The 17,624-nt window shown below is 41.7% G+C and overlaps 1 protein-coding gene across 5 annotated transcripts in view; it reads right to left on the bottom strand.

Moving 5' to 3' along the window:
- The window catches only part of CYFIP2 (cytoplasmic FMR1 interacting protein 2), a 159,137-nt gene that overhangs the window by 117,413 nt on the left and 24,100 nt on the right, over positions 1 to 17,624 (bottom strand). For 4 of the 5 annotated variants that reach the window (XM_049874213.1, XM_049874210.1, XM_049874211.1 and 1 more), the window contains exons 2-5: positions 12,028 to 12,167; positions 10,468 to 10,557; positions 2,680 to 2,757; positions 916 to 1,017 (exon numbers count right to left, since the gene is read on the bottom strand). In XM_049874213.1, the coding sequence (XP_049730170.1) occupies positions 916 to 1,017; positions 2,680 to 2,757; positions 10,468 to 10,557; positions 12,028 to 12,144 (387 nt within the window). In that variant the 5' untranslated portion in view covers positions 12,145 to 12,167. Of the gene's footprint in view, positions 1 to 915; positions 1,018 to 2,679; positions 2,758 to 10,467; positions 10,558 to 12,027; positions 12,168 to 14,002; positions 14,228 to 17,624 lie in introns of those variants that run through there. The other variant, XM_049874209.1, reaches the window with a different exon arrangement.

Raw genomic sequence — 17,624 nt, 5'->3', positions numbered from 1 at the left:
TGACCCTCGCCCTGGGGTACAGACTTGCCTTTAAGTGTTCAACCTGCATTCCTGAACAGCTTCCCGACATAACCACAATAACCAACTTGCTTGCATTCTTTTTTCCTTTGTCATTTCTGTTTAGCCAGCTAGCCATCTTCCACTCACAGAAAGTGCCGGCTCTCTTCTTTCTTCCTCATTTAAATGGTCGCTCTTCTTGGCCTTGCAACTGGTCTCCCCACTGTCACGCTGACCCGTACCTTCCTGTCTCTGCACCTCCCCCCAATCTATTTTCCAGCCATAGCATTGTTTGGAAACCTAAATCAGATCATGTCACTAAAATACTCCAGTGGCTTCCCGTGGTTCATGAATAAAATCCAAATATCCTCTTCATAGCGTACCTCACAGCCTGCAACGCCCTATGTGAACAGGTCCCTCTCTCTCTCTCTTCCCACTGCACTGCAGCATTCCTGGCTTCCTTCCATTTCCAAAGCATGGCAAACTCACTCAGGCCTCAGGGTCTTGACCTTTGCAGTACCCTCTGCTTGACACATTTTTCCTCTAGATCATCACACAGCAGCCTGTTGCTCACCACACAGACCACAGTTCAACGTCTCCTCCTGAGAGGCTGTCCCTAGAGCTGGACCCACGTTGCAACCACTCTCCGTCACAGAAATCCTGTTTTTATTTCATTCATCACTTACTTTGTTCTGAAATTATTATGTATTATTGTCTGAATGTCCCCCTGCCCCAAATGCACTCATATACTCATTAGGATGTAAATTACATGGAGCGGGGAGCTTGTCTGTCTTATTCGCCCAGGGGTGTAGTAGGTACTCAAACAGCTTTTGCTAAAAGCATAAATAAATAGCATGGCAGAAAAATCCAGATGCCAGTGTCTAAGTCTCCTGGTCATGATCCACCCCGACCTCTCACCTGAAAGTACATGAACTTCATGAGCTTGGTGACCTCTGGCTCCAGCACCTCCACTGTCTTCTCATAGATCTCCACTCTGTTGGGCTGCTCATTGCATTTCACCTGTGGGGGAGAGGCAGGGTCACATATGCTAGTTTGCCCAGAAAGTCCTAGTTCACAACTGCTGTCTTAGTAATAGGCCCCCTTGTCACTCTTAAGTGATCACTCTTGGTTTGATCACCTTAGTAAGAAGAGGCTGGGTAGCCCCTGCCAGACAGGCCTGGTAGGAGGCAGACTGCTCCCCAGAGTTTGGCAGTAGAAAAGGAACCAACTGGTCCTGAGACCAGAACCCTCCTCTCCTTCACTCCATTCTGGGCCCTGATCATGAATAGTACACATATCTCCGTAGGTCTGCAAGTTCTCCCTCCTTCAGCCTTTCCCCCATCCCTAACCCACGGGGCCTGGTCAGATTCTAAGCAGAGAAAAATGTTCTGTCCATTGCTCCAGATGTACCTGGGACAAAGCTTCCCCAGCCATACCCAGGCCAACGCTGGCCAATTTGAGATGGGTTCATCAAGAAGCCCATTTCCTGACCAGTGATTTTCAGCCAGGTGTGCATCTGAATCACAGGACACACATTTTCACAGCATGTGTGCCTGATAGGTCTACCATGCCAACAGGTCAACTGAATTCAAAGACTGAGACAAGGTAAGTACAAGGACATTCTTTATACTGTTGTTAGGACATTCTTAAAGTGGTAGGTACAACTTAAGTAGCCACCTGTCAATGGCTAAATGAATAAAATACATTATGGTACATTCATGCAATGTCATCATACAACCTTTAGAAGAAACAAGAGAGATCCATATGAGCTGACAGGAAAAGATGGCCATGATAAACTAACAGGTGAAAAAGCTGCAGAACACTAAGTATAATCTGATCCCATTTTGTTGAACAAAACAGAGTGTGTGTGTTCAGATATAATGCAGTCACAGAAAATACAAAAGGGTGCAAGGCAAACTGTTGACAGCAGTTACCTCAAAGGACTAGGATAAGGAGGAGGGGAGAAGAATGGTTTCTGTTTTCTTTGCACACTTCTGGTTTTTTGGTTTTGTTAAAATGGGACCCACTACCTATTTTATGCAAATAACATGTTGCTGTAAAAAGAAAAAAAAGAAATCAGCATAGTATGTTTACAAAAATCCCTGAGGTGGGGGGTGAGGGCATGGCTGGCAAACAAAGAAGGCACACGTTATTTGCGTAAAAATATGGTAATTATAGGATGATGATAACACTAATAATATCTGCATGTATCAACATGAAAAAGTCAGTAATAAGGAATTAAGTGGAAAAAGCATGTGGCAGAAAAATATAAGAAAAACACGATTTTGTCAATGTTAATAATTTATAAAGTAATATACATGCAAAGAAAAAGATCCAGAAGAATATACAGTAAAGTAATCACAGTGATGAGGGTAAGGGGATAGGGATGTCTTAATTTTTGTTTTATGCCCTTCTGCAATGGTTTCAGTGCAATGCAATTAACATATACTGCTTTTGAACTAGAAGATACTGAATAATTTTTAAGTCCCTGAGCATGGGACCTCGTCATTAATTTTACGGAAAGCTCTCTAAATGACTCCAGTGTGCACACTTGGTCAACAGGCACCGCTTTGCTCCCCGCTACCTGGAGAGGACAACGTTCTCAGCTCTCTGTATTGAGGGCATGGAGATAACAGCGCGCCCTGGAGGGGAAAGAGGGACACACAGCAGGGACAGTCTTACCTGGGGGATGGCCCGGGAACAGCTGCGCCAGGTGTACAGCATGACCGCATACTCATGCCCTTCTTCCAGCATTTCATTCTGAAACAGCAAAACACGCTCAGCAGGGAGAAACTACACTAGCGCCACAGGGCTGCTCAACAACCGTCTAAAACCCTCAGCACAGAACCAGCTGCATCAGCACCAGCTGCAGGCTTAATAGAAATGCAGAATCTTAGGTTCCTCCCTGGGACTATGGAACAAGAATTTGCATTTCAACATAATGTCCAGGTGACTCAAATGCACAGAAAGCTTGAGGAGCACTGGCCTAAATCATCCACATCAGCAACCCCAGGGTTCTGCAACCAGGCCATGTTTTTCACACCGTGAATGACCACCATAGAAAGAATGAGGCAGAGCTATGTGTTCACACAGCAACAGGTGCCCCAGTTATACTGTAAGCAGAAAAATAACACGTAGCAAAACAGCATGTACAGCAGATGGGTGAAAAAACAAAACAAAGAGTAGTCATTGCAGTAATATACTGTATTATGTACTGAAACAGTTTTTGGTAGAATACGCACAAAGCTATGACTAGCAAGCTCTCTAGGGGACTTTCACTTTTTAAGTCATATGGTTCTATAATGTTCGCACTTTTATATGAGTCCGTGTTACCATTTCATAAACAAGAACATGATTAACATCAATTTTTAAAAATAATAAATAGAGCAGATGGCAAAACCAACAATGCATGAATCTGCAAAACACAGTGACTACTCACCTCACCTAGTAAGTGCTACCGTGGAAAGACCCTAAACTGAGGGTCCAAATATCTGGGCTCAGATGCCAGCTTCAATACTTATTATCTCTTTGGCCTTCAGTAAATCCTTTCATAGCCTAAAATTGTCCATTTAGTCATCTGTTAAGTGATGATAATAATAACAATCTCACCATCACGTGGAATTTTGTAAGCGTTAAATGAAAAAAATACACACATACACACACATGCATGCTAGGTAATCTGTAAAGGAAGTTAAGAATATTACTAGGAAAGTAATCCAGCAGTTTCTCAAAAAGTAAAACATTGAGTCACCATATGACCCAGCAATTTTGTTCCTAGGAACATATCCAAGAGAACTGAAAACATATACCCACATGAAAACTTGTTCATAGCAGTATTATTCATAACTGCAAAAAGCAGAATGTTACGGATCGAACTGTGTCCCTCAAAAAGATATGTTAAAGTCCTCAAAAAAAAGACCAGACTTGGTGGTCTGACAGAGACTTGGAGAATCCCCGAGAGTATGGCCCCCGATACCCTTTTAACTCAGTACTGAAGTCACTCCTAAGGTTCACCCCTCAGGCAAAGACTAAACCAAAACCAAACTCGTTGCCATTGAGTCAACTTCAACACATAGCAATCCTAAAGGACAGAGTAGAACTGCCCCACAGAGTTTCCAAGAAGCATCTAGTGGATTTGAACTGCTGACCTTTTGGTCATCAGCCGTAGCTCTTAACCACTATGCCACCAGGTTTTCCAGAGAAAGACTAGACAAGCTCATAAAACAAGACTAAATGGGCATACCAGCCCAGGAGCAAGGACAAGAAGACAGGAGGGGACAGGAAAGTTGGTAATGGGGAACCCGAGGTCAAGAAGGGGAGACTGTTGACACATCATGCAGTTGGTGACCAGCATCACAAAACAATATATGTATTGTTTAATGAGAAACTAATTTGTTCTGTAAACCTTCATCCAAAGTACAATAAAAAAAATTTGCTGTAAAAACAAACAAACAAAAATATATATAGATATACATTGAAGTCCTAACCCCTGGACCTTGTTTGGAAATAGGGTCTTTGAAGATGTTATCAGTTAAGTGAACATGAGGTCACACTGGAGTAGGGCGAGTTCTAATCCAATCTGAGTGATGTCCTTATAAAAGAGGAAAAGAGACACAGAGAGACAGACTGGAAGGGCCATCATGTGAAGATGCACCTACAAGCCAAGGAACACCTGGGGTTCCTAGAAGCTGGAAGAGACAAGAAAGGATCTTCTCCTGGAGACTTCAGAGAAAGCATGGCCCAGCCGACACATTGATTTGGACTTCTAGCCTCCAGAACTGTGAGACAATAAATTTCTGTTATTTAAATCCCCCACTTTGAGGCACTTTGTTACAGCAGCCCTGGGAAACTAATACAGTAGAATCAACCCAACTGATGAATGCATAAACAAAATGTGGTGTATCCATACAATGGAACATTACTCAGCCATAAAAAGGAATGAAATACTGACACGTGCTACAACATGGATGAACCTTAAAAACATTATGCTAGGTGAAATAATCTAGACACAAAAGGCTACGTATTATATGGTAGCATTTATAGGAAATGTCCAAAATTGACAAAGCTATAGAGACAGAAGATAAAGGTTGCCTAGGAAGCGGGGGGGCGGTGGGGGGAGGGCCTGATGGTAAAATGGTTAGCTGCTAACCAAAAGGTCAGTGGTTCGAACCCACGAGAAAGAACCTAGAGATCTGCTCCCATAAAGATTTCAGCCTAGGACAGTTCGACTCTGTCCTGTAGGGTCGAATCAACTAACAATAGAAATAGAAGGAGGGGGATTGGGAGTGACTGCTAAAGGAGCCAGGCTTTCTTTCTGGGATAATGGGAATTAAATAGCGGTGATGATTGTACGACATTGTGATTACAGGGAATTATACACTTTAAAATGGTGGATTTTGTTACATGAATTATATCTCAAAAAATACAATTAAAAGATGTATTACTAGACCATCTCTTTAAACATAAACATTTGTATTCATACAAAAAACCTTTACCAATTTATGTCTTAATCCACATACCCTATCAATTTCATAATGCCTTGCTAGTACAAGAACAAATTTAATTTGGAGTTTATTACTTACTATGGTTTTGTTTTTAACAGCAAATATTGGTGACAAGTCACACTTTCAATTTTATTTATGTTTATTATTGTTATTGTACTTTAGACGAAGGTTTACAGAACTAGCTTCTCACACTTTCAATTCTTGGAACACTTTTCAAATCAGCAACATGTTTTGCTTGAGATGAGGGGACCCAAAATCAAGCCAATGGGTCTCTGTTGCCACGTGCCCCAGAACATATCTCAAAAAAAGTGACAGTAATATAGGGAGCACGTGTTTACTTCTTAGCACCAAATGTCCACCAGCAGGTGTGAGTAATTCCTACTCATTGATTCAACTAATGTTTGACTGACTGACCACTCACCAGGTGCTTGGCACTGGTATGCTGGGAACAGGGCAGAGAACAAGAAGGCAGAATAATGGCTCCAAAGATGTCCATATCCTAACCCCTGGAGTCGGTGACTGTGTTACCTGACATAGTAAAAGGGACCTGGCAGATGCGACTAAGTTAAGAACCCTCAGATGGGGACATCATTCTGAATTAACCAAGTGGGTCCAAGCTAATCACGTTGATCTTTAAAAGCACAGAACCTTTCCTGGCTGTGGTCAGAAGAGATATGATGATGGAAGCAAAGCCAGTGAGATGTAACATTGCTGACTTCGAAGGAGAAGGAAGGGGGCCAACAGCCATGGAATATGGTTGGCTTCTAGAAGTTGGAAGAAGCAAGAAAACAAGGGGGCACAATCATGGAGGCTTTAGTAAACATATGCAAACTACTGGTGGGATTGGTTTACTGACTCAAGAGCCTTAAGATCATAGTCTCAGAGTACAATTTAGTCAATTGGCATAGCATAGTTCACAAAGATAATGTTCTACATCTGAGTTTAGTGAGTGGTGTCTAGGGACTTAAAAGCTTGTGAGCAGCCATCTAAGATACAACTATTGGTCTCTACTTGTATGGAACAAAAGAGGATAATGGAATCAAAGCAGCAAGCAGCCCACAGAACTAAGAGCCCACCCGAACTACAGCCTCTTCAAACCTGAGACCAGAAGAACGAGGTGGTGCCTGGCTACCAATACTGGCTGTTCTGACTAGGGACACAACAGAAAGGGAGAGAAATGTAGAACAAAACTCAAATTCCTAAAAAAGGCCAGATCTACCGGACTGATAGAGACTAGAGAAACCTCCGAGACTACCGGCCTAAGATAACCTTTGAGCACGGAATTAAAGCTATTTCTGTGTGTCACCCTTCAGCCAAATAATAGATTGGCTTATATAATAAACAGTATCACCTGTGAGTAATGTGCTTCCTTACACAATTAACTACATGAGAGCACACAGTCAACATTTACCCAAAAGCAAAGGTAAGAAGACAAGGAGAGGTAGAGAAGCTAGAACAACGGAAAGAGAACAAACACAATGGAAATAACGAGAATGCTGATACATTGTAAAAACTGTAACCAACGACACAAATGTTTACACAGCAAATTAGGTTCCCCTCTAACAATCTGTGGAAACCCTGGTGGTGTAGTTGTTAAGTGCTACCGCTGCCAACCAAAAGGTCACCAGTTCCAATCCTCCAGGTGCTCCTTGGAAACTCTATGGGGCAGTTCTACTCTGTCCTATAGGGTCGCTATGAGTTAGAATCAACTCGATGGCAACAGGTTTGGTTTTGGTTTTTAACAACTTGTATGAAAAGTTTGCTCCTTCTAGAGGCTCTAGGAGAAATCCTGTTTCCCTGCTTTCTATCTTTTCTTTTTCAGTAATACTTCATTGTGTTTTAGGTGAAAGTTTACACAGCAAGTTAGGTCCCCCTTTAACAATCTGTATAACTTTTACACAAATTGTTAAAGGGGAACCTAATTTAGGAGGACAAATTTTCATACAAAATTTTAAAGGGAAGCCTAATTTAGGGGAACCAAATTTTTATACAAATTGTTAAAGGGAAACTTAATTTAGGGGAACCGAAATTTTATACAAATTGTTCTAAGGAACCTAATTTGCCGTGTAAACTTTCACCTAAAATGCAGTAAAATATTAAAAAAAAAAAAAAAGGGCAAGGAAATAGATTTTCCCCTAGAGCCTCCAGAAGGTAGAGTCCTGGCGAATGCCTTGATTTTAACCCAGCGAGACCTGTGTCAGATTTCTGATCTATAGTAAGAGAATAAATTTGTGTTATTTTAAGCCACTAAATTTGTGGTCATTTGGTACAGCAGCAATAGAAAATTAATACGATGCTTCTCCAAACCAGCCTCTCCTCCCCAGTTCCCTACTGGTGTCCTGGACCTAGTGTGTCTGGGTAATGGCTTCACCATTCCCTCAGGCATGCAGGGTGTCCTCAGGCGTCAGTTTGGCCCTGGCTCTCTCTGCCCCAGCGCACAGTTAATTGTTAAGCCAGGTGGACCTGACCTCCAGCGACTCTTCTCTCCAGAGTCTCTTTGCCACCCCTCGGTGCCATCACCCTCATTGAGGCCTTCACGTCTACAGTGTAGATAACTTTCGTTATCTCTTAATTGATTTACTCACTCCTATGAGTCAGAATCGACTCAGCAGCAATAGGTTAACAGGTCCTTACAGCTTATTCTACACATAACTAAAATATGAAACTTATTTTGAAAGCATTATACTATTCATGTTTACCCTATGAATAAAAAATTTCCATTGCTTTTGATGTTTTATTAAATGAATTGAAAGTCCTCCAAGCCCTGACCTTTATGTTGTTGTTGTTAGTCGCCATTGAGTTGACTTTAACTGTTATGGACTGAACTGTATCCCCCAAAGTATGTGTTGTAAATCCTACTATTCCTGTGGTTATAATCTCATTTGGGAATAGGGTTTTCTTTGTTATGCTACAGAGGCAGTATTAGTATAGGGTATGTCTTAAATCAATCTCTTTTGGGGTATAAAAGAGCAGATCAAGCAAGCAGCAACAAAGCACAGATGGGGAAAGATAGATGCCACGCTACATGAGATCTCCAAGGAACCAAGGAACAGAAGCTAAAAAGCGATAAGGGCCTTGCCCTAGACTCAAGAGAAAGCCTTCCCTTAGAGCCAGCACCCTGAATTTGAATTTCTAGCCTCCTACACCATGAGAAAACAAATTTCTGTTTGTTAAAGCCACCCATTTGTGGTTATTTCTGTTGTAACAGCACTAGAAACTCGGTCATCCATTCATGGAGACTCCTTGTGTGCAGAGTAGAACTGTACCCCATAGGGTTTTCAAAGATGTGGTCTTTCAGAAGATCTCCAGGCCTGTCTTCCAAGGTGCCTCTTTGTACTTTATAACTGCCAGCCTTTCCGATAATAGGCAACTCCTTAACCATTTGCATCACCCAGCCACCTGACACTTAATGTAATTTTCCATAAATACCACAGACAACTTCCCTATATGTTCTTTAGAATCCAAACCCAGATAGTCCCTGAAAATCCTTGCCTCCGTGCCTTGTTCATGCCAGTTCCTCCACCTGGAATGCCCTCCCTGACTTATAAAATTCTAACTACACGAGACAGCAGAGTGCACTGGAAAGATAAGAAGGCTGGGAATTGAAGGCTCTGTGTTCCAGGTCTAATCCTGTGATTTACTAGTTGTGGGATCATGGACAACTTGCTTATTAACTTCTCTAGGCCTCAGTTTTCTCATCCCTAAAATAGGTATAATGATCCCTTTTCAAGTCTCAGGGCTGTTATAAGGCACCAATGATAAGGCGTATTAAGAATACTTTATACATTCTGAAGTACCATATACACAAAGGTATCATTACCCTCTTATAAGGCCCTGCTCAAAAGCCACTTCCTTCAACAAGCTTTCTCTGACCCTCTCAAGTACTCTTTAAAAGCTTCACTTTGAAATTTTACCACGATATTTACCTTTAACTTTGTGCATTTTTATCAGCAAAGAATAGCCTAGAACAAAGGCTTTGTTGTCAGAAAGACCTGGATTTACATCTGTCACTTGTCAGCATAAGGACCCTGAGCAAGTTATTTAAGTTTTCTGGGTGTCAGTTTTCTCCATCTGTAAAATGGGCATTATAATAATATCTGTTGCACAGGGCTGATATGTGGATGAAATGATATAAATGCATTTAAAATATCTGCACAGAAGAAGTGTTCAATAAATGAAGCTTGTCTATTTCCCAATTGACTTTGTGAGAATCAAAACTCAGCCCTATTTTTCCATGTACACCTCTCCAGCATTTAGCACAGTCCAGGTGGCACAGTATTGAGTGAATAAGGAATGTTAAGATAAGGTTTTAGAATACAACCGATTATATATAAAAAATCACTGAACCATGGGCAGAGCCAATAAGAATTACACACTCTTTGAGTAAGGATCCTGGAATTCTTCAAATTTCTGTGTTGCATGAGAATAAAACCAACAAAGGCCCAAGAGGCAAGGCGACGATCCTTTGCAAATGGGTCAGACACTTGCACTACAAAAGAAAATAATAACCAGCCCCACTTGGGAGTGAAGAAGGCTACCAGCTTCCTCGAGTCAATACCTGTGTTATTTCAAAGGCACTGTCCCTGTTTTTGAGTGAGGAACCTTTTGTTTTGCTCAGGAAAAAATATCCCACACCTAGAAATTTATAAAGTATAAGAGAAGGCAAGATTTAATCATATGTTAACCCAAAAAGCTATAGAAGCTTGGAGAAGTGAGAAATCAATGCTGGCTTTAGAATAACAGGGGTTAAGTTAGGCCCTAAAGGTGAGTCAGATTTGCAAAGCCAGAAGAGAAAGCTGAATATGAGAGTGAACGGAGCCTGGCCTGAGCAGGGACTTAAGGAGCTGGGTCTGCTTGAGGCAGTGGGGGTTGGAATAGCTGAGCACCTGTCCTTTGTGTCTGAAGGCTGCCAAGGGCCCCTCCAGCCCTGGCAGGGAGCGTGTACCCATCTGCTGCAGAGACTTACCATGCTGGAATGGACTGTAGCCTGCTCAATGTACCTTGCGATGCCTGTGACAAATGCATTCCTGTCCTCAAAGTTCGTGTCAAAGTTGGCCTGTGGGAATCAGAGCAGAGGAGGATTTCATTGTTGGAAAACAGGTCCAAGAGACCTGAATGTCCAGGCAACAAGCTGCTGCCTACAAATGCCATAGCTCTCGGTAGAAATCTATCACAATATTACCCTCTCATCCTCCCCAACACCCCCCAAAACCCCACTCTGAATCACACTGGGCAGGAGTAGGTGGAAGACAGGCCCGCATCTGTTCCCATTGGCAGTTCGTCAGGTTTACTCGGTGGAGCCTCAGCAATAAAGGCTTAAACCATAAAAGCCCAAAGAGCTGGTAAAAGTTAAAATGTGCATTGTTTTGATCCAGTAGGTCCAGAAATACTCATCTGAGGGTGCAGATACATAAACGAAAGGATAATCACTGTGGAATTTTTGTGATAGAAAAAACTAGAAACAACCCAAACGTCCATTGAAAGAGAACAGCTAAATTAGTAAAAGTATATTCATACAATGGACTTAGAAGTGCTATGTGGCGGTTAAAAATAATGTGGTAACATTATTATTAGCAGTTGTATTGTCATAGAAAAATATCCCTAATACATTTTAAGTTAAAAAGAGCCAAATCGTACATCAATACATACAGTATGATTCCCTTTTGGTTAAAACAATAAAAAAAGTGTACACATATTGGCATAATACAGGGAAACTTTTATTTGTTAAAGTTACACTTTTCTGTACTGCTTGTAATACAAAAGCATAATTAAAAATTTAACTGATGTTAGCTGAGGCTTCAGGCATGTGTTTAATAACTACATTTAACCACTGGACGAAATTAAAAATAAGTCTTATATTTAGTCTCATTTAGTAGTCCAAGAACTTTCAAAAGGTCAAACACAGCCGAAAATGTCAAATTAACGAGTTCTCTATTAACGTGGCATACTCTCCTCGCACACCCCGACAAGGGGCTCTGTATAAGGCTAACTCCAGCCCCGCTGGTGCCCTTCCCCACCAAGCCCTGACGGGATCACCATCTGAGAAATTCCATTGTTGTTTATCACAAGCTTTCCTCTCGTAGGCAAAAGCAAACAACTGTGATCAGCCTCCCTGAGCCATTACCTGCTGTAGGCAGTTATAGAGTTCTTTTCACACACATGAAGGAGGAGTAATTACCCAGGCAGGCTCTGGGGATTTCTAAACTGCAATATTTAATTCATGAGGTCAGCGCTGCCAAAAGCTTGGTTGGTGCAGCGGCAAGAACAACCAGGAAGGTATTTGGGGTCAGTGCAGTTCAACAAGCCTTCCCTGGGGAAGGGAAATAGTCTTGGTGAACATTTACTAGCTAATCTATTCCTTACATTCAGCTCCAAGAAGGGTGCAAGGAACTCCATCAGCTCTCAACCTTTCACCTTCCAGAAGCAGACCTCCCCCTTCCCTCTGTCTGCAGGGCAAACCCTCTTAGGGGATCCCCAGAGTCCTGAGGCCCATGCACTATTTCCAGGCAGGGCCAGGAGAACTTACCTGGTACATGATGGAGGAGGGCGGAGGCTCGATGCATGGCTGCTGGTCAGGGAGGGGCAGCTCTTCCAGCAGGTCCACGTTGGACAGGGCATCTTCCAGGGTGACGTGAGTCGTCATGGCTGCAGCTTCCCTATTCCGCACTGAGGGAAAGGAAGAGAAGGGCAACAGAGGATTTCAGGGGGCTCTAAACATTTCATCCAACCCCACCCAGTGCAGACACTTTCCGTGGGATAAAGGGGGCTAACATGCATTAAGATCACTTCCACTTGCTACTTCTTCAGAACCATGCTCTAGGGATGGCTGGTGCCCTCAACCTGCACCTTATATATTTGAGGATTTCTTTACAGTTTATGAAGTCCCTAGGTGATGCAAATGGTTAACACACACAGCTGCTAACCGGAAGGTTGGAGGTTCAAGTCCACCCAGAGGCTCCTCAGAAGAAAAGCCCAGTGATCTAATTCTGAAAAGTCAGCCACTGAAAACCCTACAGAGCACAGTTCTATTCTGACACACATGGGTTCACCACGAGTCAGTCAACTTGACCGTAACTTTTTTTTTTTTACAGTTTACAGAGTACTTGTATGCCTATTATTTCAGCTTAGACTCAACAACCCGCTATGATCAACAGGGTGAGTGGGAAGTATTATATTCAAAGAACTCATAAAGAAACAAGGCTCAGAGAAGTTATGTAATACCCATACAACCACAGTAACCAAAGGTAAATGACCTAAAATAATGCCTGACACCAGGCCAGTCAGTCCCCGCCTTTTGCTCTTCATAAGGATATTTACCATTCCACTTTTAAATTAAAGCACAGCACAGATATTCACGATTTCAACAGCCAAGATAACCAACAACTTGAAACCAGAGCCTAGGCTTCATAGGCTAATTAAGCCACCAGTTGCAGCGGCGTCAATTTGGACTCCTGGTGACTCCATGTATGTGACGGGAGAACTGTGCCCCATAGGCTGATTTTTTTGAAAGTACATCACCAGGCATTGCTTCCAAGGTGCCTCTGGCTAGACCTGAACCTCCAACTTTTGGTTAGCAGCCAGTTTACACCATCCAAAGGCAAATAAGCCGGGACTAAAAGAATTCAGGCTCCAGCAAATCGACCTTGTTTGCAAAGATGGAAGAGCCCTCATCTCCCTTGGCCCTGGTATGTTTCGTGTGCCACATCAAACAAATAAGCCCTAAGGGGACATTTTTTGTCTTGGACCCAGCAGAGTGCAGCTGCTTTGAGAACAACATATTTGCCAGGCAGTGAAGATGCAGAGGATCTGAAAAGCACTGCTACCAACTCAAGCCAATTGCTATTTTAAGAACTCAGCACCCAGCGAACAGCTTATCCATCTTTGTTTTTTTTAAAAAAAACACACAGGAAACACTGATAGAAACTGATTGTGATTTAGGCCTTAGAACAAGTTGCCACAAGTTCCCCTAAATATGATATCCAACAAGTCACAGTCAAAGATAACGACACAATGAAATTAGAAATCAATAATGCAAAATGAAGCAAAAAAAAATCCATTCTGTTGAAAACTTATAAAACACTTCAAAGTTATTGATGGCTAAAGAGAAATTCAAATGGGAATTATAAAATATTTTGAACTGAAAGATAAAGCACTAATAAATATATTTATTGGAAAATAAGAAAAATGGAATTAAATGAACCTAATTTTCCATTCAAAAATCTAAAAAAAAAAGAGAATTAAAAAAAATCAACACAAGAAAATGAGAATACAGGAATAATTAGAAAAGCAGAAATAAGTGAAACAAAAAAAGCAAAGCAAAACCAAACAAACGGCAGTAGCGGTGGACACCAATGTTAAAAATTGAGTTTCTAAAAAAGATTAATTAAAAAGAAAAGCTAACCCTTTAGCATGTGTGAGTAAGGAGGAAACCGAGAAGACTCATCTTTCTATTGCGGGAACTCCTCCCTCCCATGCCAATCCCAGGGAGGCAGGAGACATACTTAAGGGTTGAAGTTTCTTGCTTGGATGTCAGCTTGCTTTGCTCAAAGGAAACGAGGCGTCAGGCCAGAGGAGGCATGAACAACTGACATGTGAACCTGGGCTGCAGAGAGTTGAAACAGCTGCAGAGTATACCAAGGTCGTGCTATCACTAAACTAATATTTTCTTTAGACCCAAGGTTGGGAGGGCAGATGGGGGCTGAACTAGGAAGAAAGACAACCTTCACCCACCGCTGAGCAGCTCACACACTTCACTGAGTTCTCAAACACATCTTCCTGTCACGTACTATGGTAATGGTGAAAGCCACGTGCAATGAGGGAATACCCAGCTCAGAAGTGACTTCCCCCTCTGCCCTCTGGGGCATCAGTCCTCACAGGGATGGTTTCAGGTCCCCATCTGCACCTCCCCCTCTTTCTTTGTTCTCTTCTCTCCTCAGAATCCTAAGTGTGACATTCAGCTCCACAGCAAAACCATTTGCCAATCCATAAAAGATTGCCTTCTTTCTTACATTAATGTTAAGTCCATTTTACAGAAGGGTTAATGATTTTACAGGGCATATTAATTCAAAGGAAACCCTATGGCATAGTGGTTAAGAGCTACAGCTGCTAACCAAAAGGCTGGCAGTTCAAATCCACCAGGCACTCCTTGGAAACTCTACGGGGCAGTTCCACTCTGTCCTATAGGGTCGCTATGAGTAGGAATCGACTCGACAGCAATCAGTAATGATTCAAATCTATAACCACCAAAGGCCTAATAATTTCCTTTATTAATTCAAATAATAATAAAACTATCATTTCTTCAGCCTTACTCTGTGTCAGACACCATGCCAAGCACTTGACGATTATAATCTCGCATGAAAACCCTATAAAAGGAGGTACTATTATTATCCCCATGTTACAGATGCGCAAACAGAAGTTCAGAATTTAAGTAATTTCACAAGGTCAAGTGCTGGCAAGTCGTGGAGCTGAAAATAGAACCAGGTTTGTTCAGCTCCAAAGTCTGTGGTCATATTCATGACCCTGTACTTCTGCCCCAATGTTCAGCCTCACTTGTGATACCAGACACATGACTGGAGGTTTATCCTGTATCAGGCTCTGTGCTAAGTGTTTGAAAGATGATACATTAGTGCTTCTCCTGTCTGCTTATGGCAGAGATGCACATGCTCAGCTTCTTCGCATTAAATGTCTGGGCTTCATCCATAGGACTCTGACGACTGTGTTTTTAAAAAGCTTCCAACCTTGTTCGTAATAAGAGAAATTCAGATTAAACTACACAGAGATACTGTTTCTCACCTACTGGACTAGCAAAAATCCAAAGTTTGACAACACACGTTGTTGCTGAGGCAGTGGAGAAACAGGCCGTCCTATACAATGCTAGTGGGGATGCAAAATGGCGCAGCCACTATGGAAGGAAATTTGGTAGTGCTGTGGATTGAACTGTGCCCCTCAAAAATGTGTGTCAACTTGGTTAGGCCATGATTTCCAGCATTGTGTGACTATCCGTCACTTTGTCATCTGATATGATCTTCCTATGTGTTGTAAATCCTACCTCTATGATGTTAATGAGGCAGGATTACAGGCAGTTATGTTAATGAGGCAGGAGTCAATCTATATGATTAGGTTGTATCTTGAGTCAATCTCTTTTGAGATAGAAAAGAGAAAGGTGAGCAGAGAGACAAGGGGACCTCATGACCACCAAGAAAGTAGTGCCAGGAGCACAGTCCATCCTTCAGACCTGTGCTCCCTGCACCGAGAGGCTCCTAGAGCAGCAGAAGATCGATGACAAGGACCTTTCTCCAGAGCCTACTGAGACAAAGTCTTTCACTGGAGCTGGAACCCTGAATTCGGACTTCTAGCCTCCTAGACTAAGAGAAAAATTTCCGTTTGTTAAAGCCACCCACTTGTGGTATTCCTGTTATAGCAGCATTAGATAACTAAGACAGGTAGTATCTAGCAAACTTTCATAAGCATTTTACCCTTTGATCAGCAATCCCACTTCTAGGAATCTATCCCAAAGACACACTGGCAAAAAGATGTCTGTACAAGGTAGTCACTGCAGCACCATCTGCAATGGCCACAGACTGGAAACCATGCACACATCTGGCTGAATAAACCATGGTACGTCTATACGATGAAGCAGCAGGCGGCACCGAAGACAGATGACACTCTACATGCAGTGATGCAGTAAGCTCTTGGACATGCAATGTATAGTATGCTACAATTTATATAAAAAGGAGGAGATGCACACACATATATCTTATATTTAAAAAGCAAACAATGAAAGGATAAACCATGTAATTTTAAAGATTGGTTACCTACGGTGAGAGGAGAAAGGAATGGGAAGGAATACAGTTAAAGGGACAAGGATAGAAACTAGAATTCTTTTAATATATCTGGTTTTATAGATTTGCCTTTAAAACCATGTAAATAAAATTTAAATTTACAAAGTAATCTCCAAAACAAATGAACCTAAAGGTCTATCTGGTTGGCGGCATAACCACACAGAAAGAAACCATCCCAAGTAATTTTAAAATTCATTAATTTGACTGCACATCCTTAGTGGGATATACTCTAGAGACGACAAAGGACTTGTAAATATATAGCTTAAGTTGTTTTCCGTAATTATATTGAGGTACTGTTGCTGTGAGAATATGAGGATTTATTGTCCGGTAAAGAAAATTAGTAATTATGGAATGTTCTAATTCTATCATTTCCTGGCATGAAGTACTGGCATCCTTGACACAGGATAAAGGAGATACGTATGTAAGACTGAGGAGACTAAGTAAAAACCTAATAGTCCTGAACATGGATTTGAAGCATTAGTAAGAACTTACACGTTTTAATAAAAAATAAAGAAGGCGTACGTTTTGTTATGTATCTTTCTACCATAAAACATAACAAAAACTCTGTCCACTGAAAAGGCCTAGAAACAATGCCCAACCCAAGAGCAATGGGCACCCTTGGTGCCCAGAATGTCATATCCAAATATCATTTGGAATCAGTGCTCACTGAAGAGTTGGCTTTCTCTAGGTCTGGGACAGAACATGTATAAAAGTCAAGAAAATCTTGTCATACCAGAAAGCAAAGAAGCTATTAATTTAAGACTACTAGGGTGAATCAAAGGGACCCTGAAGCCAACCTGGGGAGGCTTCCACTGACCAAAGATGGGACAATCTGAGCATCAACTAGCAAAATAACTACAATGGACTGAAACAGTATCAAATATGCTTAAATCTGTGTGATCATGACAATAAAAACTTGGTCTTTATTACTTGGTTACTGTTGGAAAATGCTTGTGAACCAATATTTAACTTGCCTTTCCTATACAAACAGTACCACTGGATAACCAAGTTGTAGAAGAAAGGGATGTTTCTCACCATAAAAGTATTTTTCTCCCCCCTCCAAGAAAATCCAATCCCCTGATGAACAAATGGATGTAGGCATCAATCATCAACAACTGCTAACATCACTAAATGAGAGACAATAACACATTGTCTCCTAATGGAAAAGTATATCACCACCTTATGAAGAAGTCTAGACCCAAAACAAAATACCTTAATCTATTCAGCCTTTGATACTTGTCGTAGTCATCTAGTACTGCTATAACAGAAATACCACAAGTGG

Source organism: Elephas maximus, chromosome 2, assembly GCF_024166365.1.
Source record: "Elephas maximus indicus isolate mEleMax1 chromosome 2, mEleMax1 primary haplotype, whole genome shotgun sequence".
NCBI classification, from domain to species: Eukaryota; Metazoa; Chordata; class Mammalia; order Proboscidea; family Elephantidae; genus Elephas; species Elephas maximus.
This window is presented reverse-complemented; position numbering and strand designations above follow the sequence as displayed.